Here is an 18875-nt window from a genome sequence, read left to right as displayed (position 1 = left end):
AAGATCACCAACAGGAAGGATGCATGCAGGGCAGTGCTCTGGGCAGGAAAGAGGGGGCTCTTTCCTGCTCCAAAGAGGTCACTAGACCACCAGGGCAGTAGTAAGGTAAGGGGAGGGGAGTGACGGGGAGGGGGGGGTGATGGGGTGTGTGACAGGGGGGAGGGGAAAATGTGATGGGCGGAGTGAGGGTGTGAGAAGGGGGCAGGGCAGGGCATGTGTCCTCCTTTTAGGGGGACAAAATATGGTAACCCTGGCCGAGAGATACCCAGATCTTCAGCAGCGTTTGCTGAAAAATGCCACTGAAAATCTTCTCTGGTCATTGTGGCACAATCCTTGTAGTGCTGGGATAATCCAAAGCTGGAGCCAGATGTTACCCAGCTGTCATCAGGGTAGCAGCGCTGAATATTGGCAGTACCTGAATAGCGTTTGGCAGCTGATTTAGACCCAGTGCCAGTACCTGTGTACCAACCGGTGACGATATACAGGGTACAGCGGTCGGTGTTTGAATCCAGTGTTCACTGTGATGTTTAAATATTGGGGAGATTATTTTTACATCAAATTGTAGCAGTGTCAGGGAAAGCAAATCTAAAAGCTGCTGAGACTCCACTGGGCAGTGGAGTTTTTAAGAACAGGTTTTCAGAGACAGGCTGCCTAAATGAAAGCTGGAAGCCTGCAGCTTTTATAACTAGGGTAATTGTGGACTACTCAGCTAGGAAAATGACAACACAAATTACTGGGTCAGGCCTGCAGTTAAAGCCTTGGTCTGAGCCAGGAGATATAGACCTAGATAAAGGCCTTAGATTTGATGAATGTAAACAAAGCTTCAGTCTTGTGGTCACAATGAATGCATTGTTTGCTTCAAGAATAAAGGATAGCTTTCCCCTGTGTAAGTTGTTTTTATAGGGCTTCATTGAACCAAATTTGGTTAGGTAGTCAAGTTCTATTTTCCTTTTGTCTTGTGCAAACTTGTGTTTAAAGGGCTCTTACCCAATGTGGAAAGAAAATAAACATTTTCTTTTGTGGATTCTCTGTTTTGGCGTTAGGACTGTAGTTAGCAGTATCTTACTGACACCCTTAATCAGCTGACAAGGCATGACATGCTACATAGTCTGAGCTCCATTTCTTTTTCTCTTTCATACTCTTAAACTCACCCAATTATTTTTAACTTGGCAGTTTCTTCTTACTTCTCTGTGTATCTAGCTCAGTGAGAATCAGTGCTGGGATCTAGTGCCATGAGCTCTGACAACTACGTTTGTATTATTCCACATCGTATATCTCCCCATCACTAACAAGCCTAGTCTGATCACTGTAGTGACAATCCTGTGTACTTGGGCTTTTTCAAGAACCCTGAATTTGGCCACTAGGTGTCACCCTCTTAAGCAATGACCATGATTTCTTCCCCCAATCCCACCCCCCCTCACTTCCCTGGGAGTTGGCATGCCCATTCTCAGGCAACCCAGGCAGTGAAAAACCAGATACAAGGATCAAACAAGGACCAATTTTTAAAAACGTAACACGAATTTCCAGAAAGTTTGTGGTATGATAATTATTACATTATATTAAGTGCTTGTATTCCGCAGTTATCTTTAAAGTTCACTGTGGATAATATTAGAAGAAATTAGGACATAACCTAAGAATTACAGCATATTACATTTGGTACAATTCAACAATTTGAATTACAATAAGAGAAACTTCCTAATGAGATAAGTCTTCAAACTTTTCCTAAGCTGCCTATAATCCTTTTTCATCCTAATATCCTCAGAACACCTTTCTGTAACTTGGACGTGACAAGTATTAGGTCTAAATAACAAGGTCCTTTTTTTTTTAAAGACATGGACATCCCTTCCACTTCTGTGATTGGAGTTGGACATCCATTTATGGGCCCTCCCTAGTCTTGCATAAAACACACCCAGACTATGCCCCCTTGCCGTATGGACATACTGCAGTTACACATCCATATCCTGCCACAGTGGGATTTGGCTAGGCTCTTGATTAATTTTGTAATGTCTAAAATTAATTATCTATCTATATGTATTTCTATATAGATACTTGGATATACCAAAATTTTCTAAAACATTTTCTATCATTTGATCTCCATCTTATGATTTTGTATAGATGTAAGATTCACCATTTATTTTAAATCATGCATCTCCCATTAAATATGACTCTTCTAAATTTTATGCTGTGCTGTTATTGTGATAAATTTTAATATTTAATAAGTTTTTTGAGTAATAATTATTTGAACCCTTACGATACTGGTCGGTAAACGTTTTGATATAATTTATTTATTAATTATTCATTATCTTTTCAACATTTAATAATTTTCGCTATTTTTTTCATTTATACAATTTTAATAGAGACTACATTTCATGAGCTCCATTGTCTGTCAGTATATCCTCTGTGCAACTACTGATTGGTATGTTTAATTTTAATTTTATTTTATGTCTAATCTTACCTTTATTTGTACATTTATTATTATATTATATATTTTTATCACTATTTAATATGTATGGATTAAGCAATTTTCTGCTATTGATGTTCTGTCATTTGTTTAATATGTCACTATTTAAAACATGGTAACTATTATCACCTTTCCTATTGAAAGTAATTCACCACATATCATGCATAATTATGTATTGTCCTATTGGATTTTATTGGAAATAGATCCCTATACTGCCAATTAAATTACTTTTTATCTTTTATCTTTTACCTACTTGGTTGTTTGTCTGATGGTATAGTAATAGTATTGTTTTTGGTAATATATCAGATTATATGTCAGAAAATTTAATCTATATTAGGAATAACCAATATTTTTAATTTTTAATATTTTCAATATTTTTATATTATATTGAAATTTGTTGTAATACATTCGATTTAATTTGTTTCCACTTATTCTTCATTTTATTATATATGTGTTTTGTTTTTCTGTTCTTTTGTTGTTATGTTATAGACCCCTGATGAAGGTTTTTTTAAAAACCGAAACACGGACCGTGTTGGGTCCTTAATAAAGTTCTTCTGGAGCATCTCACCCCTTGTCTTGGATTGATCTCTTGAAGTTGTTTTTCCACCTGTTTCTTTTTTCTGTGTTGGATTTTTGTGGAAATTTTTGGACCTTTTTTTGCGCTTCTAAAATAACCACCATAGTTAACCTGGTTTGTTCACCAGAATGCTTTATTTATGCTGCATTGCCTGAAGAGAGCTCACCAACAAGGTCACATCATCTACAAAATCCAGATCCTCTAACTGCATGTTTTCAAGCCATGTGATTCCTGTATTTTTGATTCCTACTGAAGTCCACATTAACCAAATTGTGGCTAAGCTGAATAATAATGGTGACAATACACAGCCTTGCTTAAGTCCAGTTACTATTTTAAACTAGCTCTTGTAGCCATCTTCCACTCTCACACAGCACTCACTGTTCTTATACAGATTTTCAATAACTCTGATGAGCTTGCAGGTAACTCCATAAGCCATCTGTTAATGCTGTCGAATGCTTTTTCGAAATTAACACAATTTATAATTACAGGGATTTTATGCTCAAGAACCTTTTCTAATACTCTGTACAATGTAAAAATTGAATCTAAGCAGGATCTGTTGGGCCTGAAATTGTGTTAGGTTAAATTGGGGTCTAGGAATGTGGTATCAATTGATGTGAACAGATTTTTCTCTGCAGCCAGGTCTATAAATGGACACATAAAATGTTGCTTGAGTTCATCTGTATGGCATCAAACACAAGGTACATCAGTGTGCTTTCTAATACAATCTCTAGAATCCTGTTTCCCTCTCTCTCCCCCACCCCATTTTATTCTTATTGTTGTTACAATTGAGGCTAATGAAAAGACAAATGAATGTGTATAGAAATTTTGCCTAATGAGTTTTACATAGAAACATGATGGCAGATAAAGGCCATATGGCCCATCCAGCCTGCCCATCCTCTGTAACCCCTAACTCTTCCTTTTCCTAAGCAATCCCACATGCTTATCCCACGCCTTTTTAAATTCTGACATAGTCCTCGACTCCACAACCTCCACTGGGAGGCCATTCCACGCCTCCACCACCCTTTCTGTGAAACAATACTTTACTACTAAGCCTATTCCCTTTTAACTTCATCGTATACCCCTTCATTCCAGAGCTCTCCTTCAGTTGAAAAAGACTCATCTCCTGTACATTTGCCTTTGAGATATTTAAACTTCTCTATCATGTCTCCTCTCTCCCAGCGTATACATGTTGAGGTTCATAAGCCCGTCCCTATATTTTTTGTGTTCAAGACCGCTTACTAATTTTGTAGCCGCCCTCTGGACCGACTCCATCCTGTTTATATCTTTTAGTAGGTATCGTCTCCAGAACGGCACACAGTACTCTAAATGGGGCCTCACCAGAGACTTACACAAAGGCACAATCACCTCCTTTTTCCTGCTGGTCATCCCTCTTTTTATGCACCCAAGCATCCTTCTGGCTTTGACCGTCGCTTTTTCTACCTGTTTGGAAGCTTTAAGGTCATCAGACATAATCACCCCCAAGTCCCGCTCTTCCTTCGTACACTGAAGCACTTCACCCCCTATACTGTACCGTTCCCTCGGATTCTTGCGACCTAAGTGCATGACCCTGCATTTTTTGGGATTAAATCTTAGTTGCCAAATATCGGTCCATTCCTCCAGCTTCACTAGGTCCTACCTCATGTCATTCACACCCTCCAGGGTGTCCACCCTATTGCAGAGTTTGGTATCATCCGCAAAGAGACAAACCTTACCAGGCAGCCCTTCCGCAATATCGCTCACAAAGACGTTAAAAAGAGCCGGCCCAAGGAGATGCTGTGTTAATTTCTGCTACTATTCAAACAAAGCTTAAGAAAATGTCTTAGGTCTTATGTTTGTTCTTAATTTTTCCTGCTATTTCTTTCCATTGACCAATGCTTCCATTCACTGAACTGAGACAGGATCAGTAAGACTGGATCTTCTCCAAGAAACACAAACTGTACGAACAATGGCATGATTGAAGTCAACCTAACTGTATTGGCTATAATGCCAAAAATCATGGAAAAGGTAATGGAAGCCTGACACCTAGAGGTAATACCAGTATATTACCAATAGTGGTCTCAGTAACCATTTGAGGGACCCAATCCTCAAGCAGAAGTGAATAAGTATCACTTCCATCTCGCTTTTCAGTCCCAGAGTTAAGTGTATAAACCCTTTGCAAGGCTGGCCCAACCATTAGACAGGTGGATGATCAGAAGCCCCACGCTGTTCCAAACAGCACTCTTAAAAATAGCGCTGGACCAGCATGGGGCTATTTTGCTCCTATGATCAGAGATAATAGCATGCAAATTTAAGCAAGCTATTATCTCTGATCTAGGGGTAAAATTGTGGGAGGATTGTCAAAAGCCCAGACCTGTCAAACACAGGGGCTCTCTCCAACTGGAAGGCCCTGGTGGCCTAGTGCCCCCAGAGCCCCTCCCTCCGAGACAGCAACATGGGGGGCTGGAGGTCCAGCGGACCTCCAATGCTCATGACATCCCCAACACAGGGGCATGGGGAGGCTGGCGATCTGGTGGATCTCCAGCCCCCCTAACCTCCTTACAACTAAAAATAAGGCCCTGGTGACTCAGTGGGCTGCAAGTCAAAACTCCCCCCCACCTGATGATCTAGCAGCCCTCTCTCCCCCCACACTTTTGTGGTAGAGAAGAGAGTAGCACACTCCCTCCTCTTTAGCGCCAAGTCCCTTATATGGTTGGGAAGCCCCACCCAGCGAAAAGGTACGAAAGACAGGGGGCCGTTAGACCACCAGGTGGGGGGGGGGGGGGGGTTTGGGCCGCCAATGTTTGGCACACTGCCCGCTGAGAATTGGGGAGGAATAGGTAATAATATTACTAATTAGGGGATAATGCTTTTATTTCCAGAGTCACTTTTAGTATCTATTACACAAAGACTCCAGTATTTTTCCAATATCAAAAAAGATTTTATTGTGTTGCAATGCCCCGGTAAATCTGCTGGCACTGCTACCTAATATTAAAACCTCACTCACTCATTCATCCACTCATCTTGGGGGAACCAGCACAAATACGAGACAGATAGGGTGGACTGTTGAGTTAGTCACCGAGCACATAGTACCTGTACTTTGATGTATAAAGATGTTTAAGTAGCCAACGGAGGGTTAGCAGATAAACTGTGTTTACCCATTGGAGACCAGTCATCCAGCGCTTACGTACAATACGTTTACAGCGGCCAAGTGGAAAGCGTGGCATCAACAGGAAAAGGACTATTGAGCTGGCAGGACTGATTTGTGATCTTTTTTTGTATGATATAATGTATAATTGGTGTAAAATATATATGTAAAATCAAGGAACAGCATATATTTGCAGTTCGGAATGTAATAGTGGTTAGTTTACATTCAAGTACAGACGGTGCAAGGTGAGTGGATGGATGAATGAGTGAGTGAGGTTTTAATATTAGGTAGCAGTGCCAGCAGGTTTACCGGGGCATTGCAACACAATAAAATATTGTTTGATATTGGAAAAATACTGGAGTCATTGTGTAATAGAGGAATAGCTAATGCCATGTTTAGCATGCATTTGCATGCTCATTGCGTTCAGAGCCAGCGAACATGTTGTTGCATTCGCTTTCTAGCTCTGTTCATCAGGCGGAAGCAAACACAGGTGCTAGAACAGTGCTATTGGCCTCTAGCATCTATGTTTGCATCTGATCATCGGCCCACTAGAGCAACAGCTTTTGGGGGCTGCCAAGAGCAGCTGTGATCAAAGCCAAACAATAGGTCCTGACAGCAACACTAACTGAAAGAACTATGAGCACATTAATTTGTATTTTTATAGCATGTTTGTGTGATAACCATGATTGTTGAAATTAATTATCAAAATCTTGGAAGGGCTGTAGGCTAGAGGTGTGAAAGTTCATTGTGGGGGTGGGGGGGAGAGAGTCTGAAGATTCACATAGGGAGCCCACCACTCTTGTACTGGGGTCTGACCCTGTAAATATCAGCCTTGTGGTGTCTGATGTTTCACATCAGATTGCTAATCATCTCCAAAACAGGAATTGGGAAAGCCATCTGTTAAAAAAAATATATACAAGAGATACTGACAATACCCAGGCAGTTTTCCAATAAAATTCAGCCCAGAACTGGGGAAATTAGAGATACCTTAATCAAAAAAGGAATTAATCATCTTCAATGATGTGATGACCTCTAAATAGCTTTACAAAATAAACACTGCCTGGTTGGGTTTAATTTTTTGTACACACCAGTACAACAATACAGTCCAGGAAGACAGTCAATGCCCTTCCAAGACCTTTGGTTCAAAATTAGACTCTAAGAATGTACCATTGGCTCCCATCAGGAAACTAGGTAGATCCAGAGATAGGATGCAATGGAGTTTATTAACTACAGGGAACTACAGGGGCACAAGGATGGGCTAGGCAGAGCACACACAGTGCTTCCTGCTTCAGTGGAAGGAAAGGATCAATAGGGAATACACCCTGTTCTCCACAGGACAGTGCATTTTTATGTTCTTAGTATAATTATTTCAATGAAACCAAGTTAGCTTTGTACTCATTATTAAGCTTGTGGCTAATTTTAAAAACCTAGTGGCCAATATTCAAAAGGTTTTGGCTTCTAGATTACAGAGTTAGTTTCTCAAACTGGCCATTTTGAAATTTTACTAGGGCTGAGTGCTTACATTTAGGATCCTAAATAGTGGGCAGCTACAGGAATAGAGTTAGGGTTGGGAAAAACATCAGTAGCTTAGCGCCGATTTCTAGTACTAAGCATTTAACTTAGACTTCTAAATCTAGGAAAATGAATAGCATGACTAAACGCAGGAAAACTTCGGATTCTATATTTGGCTGAAAACAGGTATCCAAATAAGGGACCCTTTTACGAAAGGGTTGCCGTGTGGTAACCCAGAATTACTGCCGGTCCAACATGGCTGCCGGTGGTAGCTCCGCCTCGAGCATGCGCCATTTCCGACAAGCCGGAAAATATTTTTGTTAATTTTACCGCAGCATTAATCTGGTGGTAGTCGGGCAGAGTCGTGTGCTGCCTGGTTACCATCTGGTTAACGTGGGAGCCCTTACCGCCAACCTCAATGGGTGGCAGTAAGTGCTCCCTACTGCATGGCCACACGGAAAGAGTAATCTTACCACATGGCCATTTTATTTTTAGGGGCTTTTTACCGTTTTTACCTGCTGCGGTAAAAAGGGCCCTGGTGCATGGGGAAAAATAGCCTCTGCTGCTACCACAGGGCCCTTTTCATTGCAGCTTGGTAAAAGGACCCCTAAGAAAGTGTCATGCTCTGCTACTTGAACTCAGTGGGGTGTGCTTCCTCTCCTGCTGAGTCCCAGGGGCTTACTTAAATTTTGTGGAACATGGATCTATAAGCAGGGTTGCACAAGTTCAGTTCTCCAGGGCTGCACACAAGCCAGATTTTCAAGATTAGATCCTCATTCATACTACTTTTCATTGTATGCAAATCTATTTCATGCTTATTCATTAGGGATATCCTGAAAACCCGGCCTATATGCAGCCTTCAAGAACTGAAATTGCAAACCCCTGATCTACAGCCTTGTCTCAGTTACTTAGTAGTGTATCTGTTGCATGTTGCGTCTGTGTATTACACAAATGTTTTTTTCAAACTGAAACTTCTGCGCCACATCAGATATATGTTGGATGCAAAACATTTTGAGATTGTAGTGCCAGCCCTGGTCCTGAACATCCCACGCCTTCTAGATGAATTAACAAAGAAGTTACAGGTTGTTGAAAATACTACTAACTACTATTACTACTACTAATCATTTCTATAGCGCTACTAGATGTATGTAGCACTGTACACATTATATGCAGGTACTTTTTCTGTCCCTAGAGGGCACACAATCTAAGTTTTTGTACCTGGGGCAATGGAGGGGTTAAAGTCACAAGAAGCTGCAGTGGGAATTGAACCTATTCAGCGGTCAGTAGGAGGGCAGCGATGGTGAGAACATGCCACCCCACTGCTGATTAAACTACACTGGCTCGCTTGCAAAGCGAGAGTGGAATTCAAAACACTTATCTTAACTTTTAAAAGTCTCTATGGCCTGTCCCCAGGTTATCTACAAAAGTTTGTGTAAGTCTACCATGGAGAACTCTCAGATCTTTAAATCATATCAGATTGGCACTACTTAAAAAACAAACCTGCCATCTGAAATGGACATTTAACACTACTCTAGTGGGAAGGGGCGCAGAGCTTTGGAACTCTCTACCATTAGAGATCAGACTAACCTTGGACTGTATGAGCTTCCGCCAACAACTAAAAGCCTGGCTATTTCAAAAATATTATGGAATAGCAATAGACCCAAAGAAGCAGACTTCATAACAATGGTAATAGACACTTGGGAGGATTAACATGAGGGGATACCAAACTAGAAAGACTGAGGATAGGTCCCACTGGCTTTCTGGGGTCAACAAAGGGCCATACTAGATCTAATCAGCACAAGGCTTATGTTGAAATCTCAGGGATAACCAGGGGTGTGCTGGTAAATTTTTAACAACGGGCTCTCTCTCCGGGCATAGTCGGCCCTGAAATTTGGGGGGGGGGGGGGGAATACATGCCTCTCTCTCCACTCCCTTGTGTAGGCACGCTAGGCATACCTTTGCCGAGCCCCACCAGCCAATAAATGGACTGCCACCATTCTCTGCTGCTTGTTTCTGGCTCTGAGCAGCATGATGGAACCTTTTTGCGCTTGCATGAAAAGTCTCAGCCTGATGCTCAGAGTCAGAAACAAGGAGCAGGGAGCAGCAGCAGCAGTCTATTTACTTGGCTGGTGGGGCCAGCATCACTGCCAGCAAAGTAAAAGAGAATTCAGGAGGGGGCCCAAGCCCACATTTTGGGAGTCAGTTGTTAAAGTAGCCATGGGGAGGCCTACTTTAACAACCGGCTCCCAAAATTCTTAAAAACTTAACAAACAGCTCTCGCGAGCCCGTGAGAGCCCGCTCCAGCACACCACTGGATAACTGCTCATGTACTATTTTTTAAGCACTGTATACACTTTAGTAACATGTACCGGTTATGTTAGAACTTTTACTGTATAACAATGTTGTTTTTTTTTTAATCTTGGATTTTTCTCCACCTTGAACTTAATGGTTAAGCAGATTATAAATGCCAAAATTAAATTAAATTAAATGTTATTAGTTCTCAAATCAGGTAGGAGCTGCTAAATACTACTGTGCTCAGTCTTGGCGTTCAGTTCCTGGTCTTGGCCTCCTGTTGGCATTTTTGACTCCAAATAATTCCTGGTCCTGCTTTGCCCCTGATTTTACTGCCAGCCCATGCCTTGGGTCTCATCTTGTTTCTGACCTCACTGTCCGGTGGTGGACATCTGGCTAGGCTTATGACCTTGGTTCTCCACGTGTTACCCAAACGCTGCCCTTTCCTGTTCTAGGATCCACTCTGCCTCGGGTCCTCTCTCTACTCCTTGCCCTAGGACAGAGCTTCCCAAACTGTGGGTCGGGATCCTAAATGGGGGTCACAAAACCAGCATTTGGGGTCACAGCTTGGGTGGACTGTTTATAAGTACATCATTATTCTGTACCTCTGGAGGGGTCACACAATTTTATTTGGCCATGATCATCAACAAACACTGCCCTAGAGTGTGCAAAGGTTCAACCAAAGGATTGGTAGTTGCTCTAGATTATCACCACGGTTCTCTGCAGGGTAAGGGACCTTAAAGGAACCTTTTTTTGGAGTTCAGCTTTTTTGAATATTGATCTCCCAAGAGATCAATATTCAATATTTCAAGATAATTCACTTCTAAACTGTGTTTTCATTCAATTTCTCTCTCTTTCTATATACAGACAAGGCTCTATTACACCTAATGGAAGAAGCAGTTTTCAGCATGTGCGTCCTGTCCAGATAAATTGTATCAGCTGACAAGGGTTTTCTGCATAGACACAGATGATTCAGTATGCCCTTTGGCGTGGTTAAATCGCCAGACACTGTGCTGCCTCCGACATCAGCTTTAATGTGATGAAAAGCTTTTAAGGAACAATTGGAGATGGCAGTAATAAGTTAACCAAGTTAGCAAACAAATAGAAAAAGAGCCATAGAGCCCAATTACAGAGGGTTGCTCTTTGAGTGCCAGGCTACCTTTTGTTCACTGTACATATTTCAGCATTATGGAAACTGTCACTACCACTTGAGGCCTGAAACCCTTGACATAACATGCTCACGAAGTTGCCAGTTACAGTGCTTGGCTGATCCCTTGAAAGCAGAAATGCTTTTGATGGCCTTTAAATAACTTGAAAGAAAAACGAACGAGGTGCACCAAGAAGAGGACGGTAACAGCCAGCTCTTTTCTGCCAAACTAGGTTCACGAGTTCCTTGTTTGGCAAAAAATGATGGGGTGATGTTCAAAGTAAATTATAGGCTCACTAATAGCTGGTGAACTCATAACAAGCCACTATGAGGGCAGTTCTATAACAGGGTGCTTGATAGGAGCGTCTTCTCTAAAACAAGGGGTCTAAACCCTGTCAGGACATACCCGGTGGTAGACTTCCGGTTTAGAGGCACTATCAGGATGGGTTTCTATCCTGACAGTGTCTGTATATCTATTTATACAAGTTGTTTGGTTTAGTCACCTGGAGATGCCATTGTGGTGAAACACAAAGCCGTGTTGAGACTAAGGCGATTGCTGAATTGATGATTGTTTGGAGCTGAACTTCAACCTCCTGTGACTGACGCATCCAGCAGCTATATTTTCTAACAGCCGTTAGAATATCATTTGCGTCATCAGTTTTTGAGGACAGAGCAACAGTGTTGTACTATGTGGAGCAATTAGGAAGATATTTCCTTATTAAGCGTGAACTGCGAACTTACGCGTTAACACGGATTCTGTAAATTGACTGCTCAAATAGTGGCTTGCCTTTATGAGTATAATGAACACACCATTATAGCAAGATTTAGGTACAGATTGCTTCAGTAGGGGCTTGGGTTGGGCTAAATTTTAATTTTTGTATATTTTTTTCAATTTTCAATAGGGTTACCATATTTGCTTCCCCCAAAAAGAGGACACATGCCCTGCCCCACCACTCCGCCCCTGTCACCCCCCCCCCTGTCACACCCTCTAAGGGTGTCCTATCCTTCCTTCCTGTATTGCCCTGGTGGTCTAGTGACCTCTTTCAGGCAGGAAAGAGCCCCCTCTTTCCTGCCCAGAGCGGCTGCAGGCTGTCTTGCTGCCTCCAGTCCCAGTGCCAATTCAAAATGGCTGCCGAGAGTTCAAGCAGTGACCTTGTAAGACATCTGCGGAAGTTTCGCGGGGCCACCGCTTGAACTCTCAGCAGCCATTTTGAATCAGCACTGGGCCCGGAGGCAGCAAGAGACAGTCTGCAGCCACTCCGGGTAGGGAAGAGGGGGCTCTTTCCTGCCCCGAAGAGGTCACTAGACCACCAGGGCAGTACAGTAAGGTAAGAGGAGGGGAGGATAGGACACCCCTAGGCCCGCCCGCCCGCCCACCAGCCTGCTCATTTGCCAACAAATCTGAACAAATGGACAGGCTGGCAAAACCCGCCTGGTTGCCCGGCCATGTCCTCAAAAAGAGGACATGTCTGGGTAAAACCAGATGCATGGTAACCCTAGCCCAACACTGAATATCCAGGCTTAATTCAGCCTTCAACTGTCAGCGGCTTAAAAACTGCTGACTTCTGCAGGCTGAATATTGGCCAAATGGTGGACAACAACATGAGCAATTTTGTCTTCATTGTTCGGAGGTGATCTGAAGAAAGGAAGTAGGTAGATTATGCAACAATGTGCATAATTTTGTATACTCAAAAACTATAGGCCCAAAATTCAGAAAATGATGAGCTCCTAAATTTATGTTGCTAAGGGCCCATTTTACTAAGCTGCACTAGCGATTCCCAGCACAGCAATGCTGACAAAGCCCATTCACTTTGAATGGGCATCATTGGCATCACCAAGTGAGAATCACTAGTGCGGTTTGGTAAAAGAGGCCTTATGTAAGGCTCATAAACATTTGCCCTATTTTCATCTGAAAATTCATCTTCCTTTAGGAGCTTAAAATTATGCTTATAAATTTAAGCCTGATATTCATGTGCCTAGATTTATGAGGCTAGTACTGAAAATCAGTGCTAAGCTCATAACTTCTTTTCGCTACCCTAAAACCGTCCCTGTTGCCACCCACTTTGTATGCTCCTAAATTTAAGAGTTTAGTGAAATTCTGAGTACAAATGTATGCCCTCAGCCCTAGTAACTTTTCAAAGAAACCAACTTATGAGCATGACTCTTATCCTTTGAATATTGGGCCCTACACGTGCTTTTCTGATGGAGAAATTACCCAGAGAGAAAGCGTACTTTTGTATCGATTATTGATGGAAACCTTATAGGTATAGAGAACCTGCGGAGTTTGCATCAGCAAAGATAGTCGATTATCGCTGCCCTTAGTATTATGACAACTGCTCAGTGTTAACTGAATCACAGAATGTAACCCTATGTGTTAGAATACTAGCAATGGATTGAATCACACATAGGTCATTTGAGACAGGGTTAGGTAGCATGCACACATGTAAATAGGCATGCACCCGTAAGCAGAGATTTTAGAAAAACTGCTACTTTATATCCTCGGCATGCACAGGTCCTGGGCTGGCTTTGAAAATACAGGTATATTTCCAAACTTTTACCAACTCGCATTTGCACCTCTCTGAATCACACATACTGCTCTTGGGCCTTAAAAGAACACCTAAGAAGCCAAAGTGTTAACTGTAGAACTCACTTTGTTAAAACATGGCATTACCATGTATATACATGCCAGAACTGACACAGATAAGTTGCAAAACTCACACTTTGGAAGTGAAAGGAGATAATTCTCTAAGTTGGTGCCTCTGTTTAGGCCCCCAAAGCTGTGTGATGAAACCCAATTCTGTAATGGTCCAGATTCCATTATAGTGTAACCTGGTATTGGCGGTCATATAAATGTGACTAGAGGTTCTAAAGACAAAATAGAGTCTATACGAATAAAGAATTATCGATTCTTAGATTAGTCTCCACTGGCAAATTTATTTATTTATTTGTTGCATTTGTACCTCACATTTTCCCACCTATTTACAGGCTCTTCAAAAAGGCCTACCCCAACGACCCCACGTAACCCTCTTCACCTACCAACACAGCATGACTATGATCGAACAGGACAACACGCAATCTTCATCCATCCCGATCCTCCACTTATACCTCATATGATCACTATACAACTTTGTATTTCTTAACCACCGACTGGGCAAACGCCTTCGACTGTACTATGTAAGCCACAAATGGTTTATCACTGAATTAATTTGATAGGGCCTAACTTACAGTGTCCTGTAAGTGGGATCCCCACGTATGCTCTACCTATGTGTAGACCTCCCCCCACCCTTTGCATTTACTATCTTAACACTACGCATGTGGACCCGCAGAAGTTCTAGAATTCTGTACTTTTCCTTTCTTTTTATTTAGGTATAAAACCATATGAAAAAAGTGCAAAAAATCCCAAACTGTTTTGAATACAATACAAAAAGCACTCTACAAACATAATGTAAAACATACAGATCGTGGCATTACATTAGAGTGCTAGTTGTATCAGACCATCTGCAACAACTGAGCCATTTTAACATTTTCTCCCCCCCTCCTTAGACCCCTTCCAAGACTCTCCCACCCTGTCATGTCCCATATAACAAAAAGAAGAGAAAGCAAAACAGGCTTTCAGGATGTACTAGTTGACGGGCATGAACAGATCTGAGATATTATCCCCTGGATTCTATATAGCGTGACTTAAGTTGCACATGCAAATCCAGTCGTTTTCTGGATTTGTGCACACAACCTAATTAGCTAATAAGCTAATCAGCGTAGATAATTGCCACTTAATCAATTGACACTAATTGGCATTAATTAGAATTTACACACAGAACTGTCTAAGCGTATTCTTTAACATGATGTGTGTAAATTCTAAGTCGCATAGATGGACGGGTCATTGACGTTTCTAAAATCTATGCACATGGTTATAGAATACACCTGATCCGCATGTAATTTAGGTGTCGGCATTTACACCAGCTGCCTGCCACTAATTTTAGTCACGCAGACAGGCACTCGGCGTATTCTATAAACCGCACAGAAATGTAGGCATACTTTATAGAATATGCCTAGGCATATTTCATTTTCGTGCCAATTTTATACAACCTAGTCGTATATAATCATATTCTGAAGAAATTTCTCAAGTTGTAAAGGATTATACTCAGTTGGATCAAAGGCTTCATAACCACAAGAACATACCAAGTGATATCAAATTCGAATACATCATCACCAGTACCCCACGGATCACCGCTTTCACCATCCCTTTTCAACCTAATGATGACACCTCTAGCCAAATCGCTATCCAACCAAGGCCTTAATCCTCACATCTATGCAGACGATGTTACGATCTACATCCCGTTCAAACATGATCTAACAGAAATCACAAACGAAATCAAACACAGCCTCCAAATCGTGAACTTATGGGCGGATGCATTTCAATTAAAATTCAACACAGAAAAAACACAATGTCTCATCCTCTCATCACAAGACAACATGAACAAACCCACCACTATAAAAACACCCCAGACTACACCCTTCCTGTTTCAGATAGCTTGAAAATTCTCGGAGTTACAATTGACCGAAATTTCATACTAGAAAGCCATGCGAAGAATACAACAAAGAAAATGTTCCATTCAATGTGGAAACTCAAAAGAGTAAAACCTTTCTTCCCAAGAGAAATATTCCGCAGCCTGGTACAATCAATGGTGCTAAGCCACCTAGATTACTGCAGTGCAATCTATGCTGGATGCAAAAAACAAATCATTAAGAAACTCCAAACTGCCCAAAACACAGCAGCCAGACTCATACTCAGAAAAACGAAATACGAAATCGCTAAACCCTTAAGAGAAAAACTACACTGGCTCCCACTTAAAGAGCGTATTGCGTTCAAAATCTGCACTCTAGTTCATAAAATCATTCACGGCGAGGCCCCGGTCTACATGTCAGTCCTCATAGACCTACCACCCAGGAACACAAAAAGGTCAGCATGCACATTCCTGAATCTCCACTACCCCAGCTGCAAAGGACTAAAATATAAATTAGCATATGCATCCAGCTTCTCCTCCATAAGCACGCAACTATGGAATGCACTACCAAATGCCATAAAAACAATGCACGACCTAACATACTTCAGAAAATCACTAAAAACCAACCTATTCAATAAGGCATACCACAATGATCCATCCTAAATACCAAACAACGAAACCTATACCAGAACTGGACAAAACCGAACTCTCTACAATCAACTGCTTCATTCACGTTGTCACTAATGAACTTTAATGCAATACCACTGTATTTCTTATTTGCTAAAGGTACCCTGTCTGCCCAAACACATGTATTTTCTTGGCTTTCCTTTAGTAAAGTTTTATGTTTGGATGTCAAAGTACTTTCTTTCCAATTTCATGTCTATATCAAGAGACAAATAGACAGAAAGATATTAAGCAGAAAAGGATTAGAGTTTACTTATCATTAAACAATGGAAGAAATTGGATTTAAACTCATCTCTCTGAACTTTACAGTTTCGATATCTAATTATACTAGGTTATATAATATTTCATGTAACTTTATTTGTTCCTCCTTGTCTGTAGAACCACTCAAAACAAATTGGGATACTGGAATGGATTTCTACCTATGAAATATGGGTAAGAAACCGTTCACCCTCCCTGACCCCTGGCAGATAATTAAACCATGCCTGAAATCTAGATCCACCAGTTAAGACTAGTACTTGATATTTTAATAAACAAATTTCTTGTATCAAATAAAGCAAAGAATTGTCAATATGGAGAGAGAAGGTATACACAGAAAACAAGACAACTTACAGCTTTTAGGATTCCCACGGCATCCTGGTGAAGCCAACTTGGGTACGCAACTTCATCTTTCAATATGGCTTCAAATAGGTCATCCTCATTCTCTGCTTCAAAGGGTGCATGGCCACATAACATCTCAAACAGCAGAACTCCCATAGCCCACCAGTCCACAGGAGGCCCATACTGCATCTCTTGAAGAATCTATATGGAGAAAACATGAACTACAATAGAAAATATAGACCTATATTTTGTCATAATCTTCCATTAATTTACAGTACAAACCATTAAGAACTTCTAGGCTCCCGTAAATGATTCAGAATTCTATATGGCCAGTCATAAGGCTCTTGTGACATAACTAGGCTATCTCCAGCAGACCTAAGAAATCTTTAATTTGCTAATGGCCAGATGTAAAAAAAAAAAAAAAACAATGGTTGCTTGCTGTGTTTGATTGCTTGATTTGACATCTTAAGTATCCGATGATGGGGAAGAGGAGACAGAAAACTTGGAAGCTGTCTCTTTTGCTGAGTGGACTCCAGCCTTTAGGCAATCCTTCTTCCGTTCCTGGCCCCTTCTTTGACATAACTTCCTGTTTCCACAGGGGTGCTGCAGAGGGAAGACGCAGGGGCTGATGTGGTTAGCATTAGGTGAAGTGCTGTCGGTATTCAGGAGGGGAAAACTGCCTTTAAATTTAGGTGGGGGGGGGGGGGGGGGGAGAATAGCCTGAGGGGCAGGGGAGTGCCAATAAGGAGTGTGCAAAACCAAAAATTTGTCTCAGGGTGCCATGGTCCATTGAGCTGGCCCTATTTATTAAGGCACTTAGGCAATATTTATAAAATGGACGCAACCTATGTGCCTGTATGCTTTCAGTGTCTAGGCACCCTGTAATAAAATTATCCTCCAGATGAAACTGGCACCTGCATATAGGAGGTCAGCCCTAGCCAATTTTCAAGGGGACCAATTTAGGCTCCTAACTCCCAAAATTAGGATCTTAAACCCTATGAAAATCAGCCCATTTGTGAAAATAATATCATTCTAACATACTAGGGAACATTTTTGCTAGGGCCCACAATCATTTTACATATCATATTTTTGGTGTACTGGTTCTCAAACCTAGGGCTGTAGCAAAGGATGAGTGAGAAGGGCAGGTGCCCAAGGTGGCAGAAAAAGACTGAAATGCAAGTATGAGCTGGCAGCAGATGAAAACCCTGAAAGAACGAGGCTCTCCTTCTATATCTGGGTTGTAGTAAAAGGCAGGGGAGGGTGGGAAAGAAGACTGGGGATCAAAGTGAAAGGAAAAGGGGGCAGAAATCCGGGTGGGAATAAAAACACTCTAGTTTGACTAGGCACTAAAATGTTTAGTTATGGCTCTACTCAAACCAGTCCTTGAGATGGCCCTTAACCTGTCTGATTTCCAGGATAACCCTTACGAATATCTATAAGATATTTACCACAATGGGTCTCAGAATCAAGGTTTAATTTGAGAATCACTGCTTGAAAGGAATCAAGGGAAGGGATAATACAACAAAAACATTTATGATTTGGAGGCTTCAAGAAAGTACAATATGATAGCATTTTCGATAAAGACCAATAAAAATTAAAAAAAAAAAAAAGCTCAGAGAGCAACGAAGTCAGGATGAATAAGAGATAAGTTCTTATCCGTAAAGGTAGCAGTACGCATAGCAGTGATGGAATTCAAAGTATTTTGGGGAGACATAGTGGGGTGATGGTAAGAGAGGGAGATAAAATCCTTGAAAACAGAGTGTGCAAAGAGTAGTTGTCGACATATTAGGACCTATATTACCTATGGGGTCAATACGTGGCATTGTTTAAGCAGGCAGGAGAGGCTGATGCCAACTTAAATCCACCGATATTCAGTAGCATTGAAACTGGTAGTGCCACTGACTATTGGCACTGAGCACCCCTGTACTGTCTGGGCAATGCTGGGGCAGTTCGGGGGCAGAACTAAAAGCTATACA

The 18875-nt window shown here is 41.5% G+C and overlaps 1 protein-coding gene across 2 annotated transcripts in view; it reads right to left on the bottom strand.

The window, feature by feature from the left end:
- PRKCH (protein kinase C eta) overlaps positions 1-18875 on the bottom strand; it is a 232794-nt gene that overhangs the window by 13031 nt on the left and 200888 nt on the right. For both annotated transcript variants that reach the window (XM_030214443.1, XM_030214444.1), the window contains exon 12: positions 16912-17100. In XM_030214443.1, the coding sequence (XP_030070303.1) occupies positions 16912-17100 (189 nt within the window). The remainder of the gene's footprint in view (positions 1-16911; positions 17101-18875) is intronic.

This window comes from Microcaecilia unicolor, chromosome 9 (assembly GCF_901765095.1).
Source record: "Microcaecilia unicolor chromosome 9, aMicUni1.1, whole genome shotgun sequence".
Classification (NCBI taxonomy): Eukaryota; Metazoa; Chordata; class Amphibia; order Gymnophiona; family Siphonopidae; genus Microcaecilia; species Microcaecilia unicolor.
This window is presented reverse-complemented; position numbering and strand designations above follow the sequence as displayed.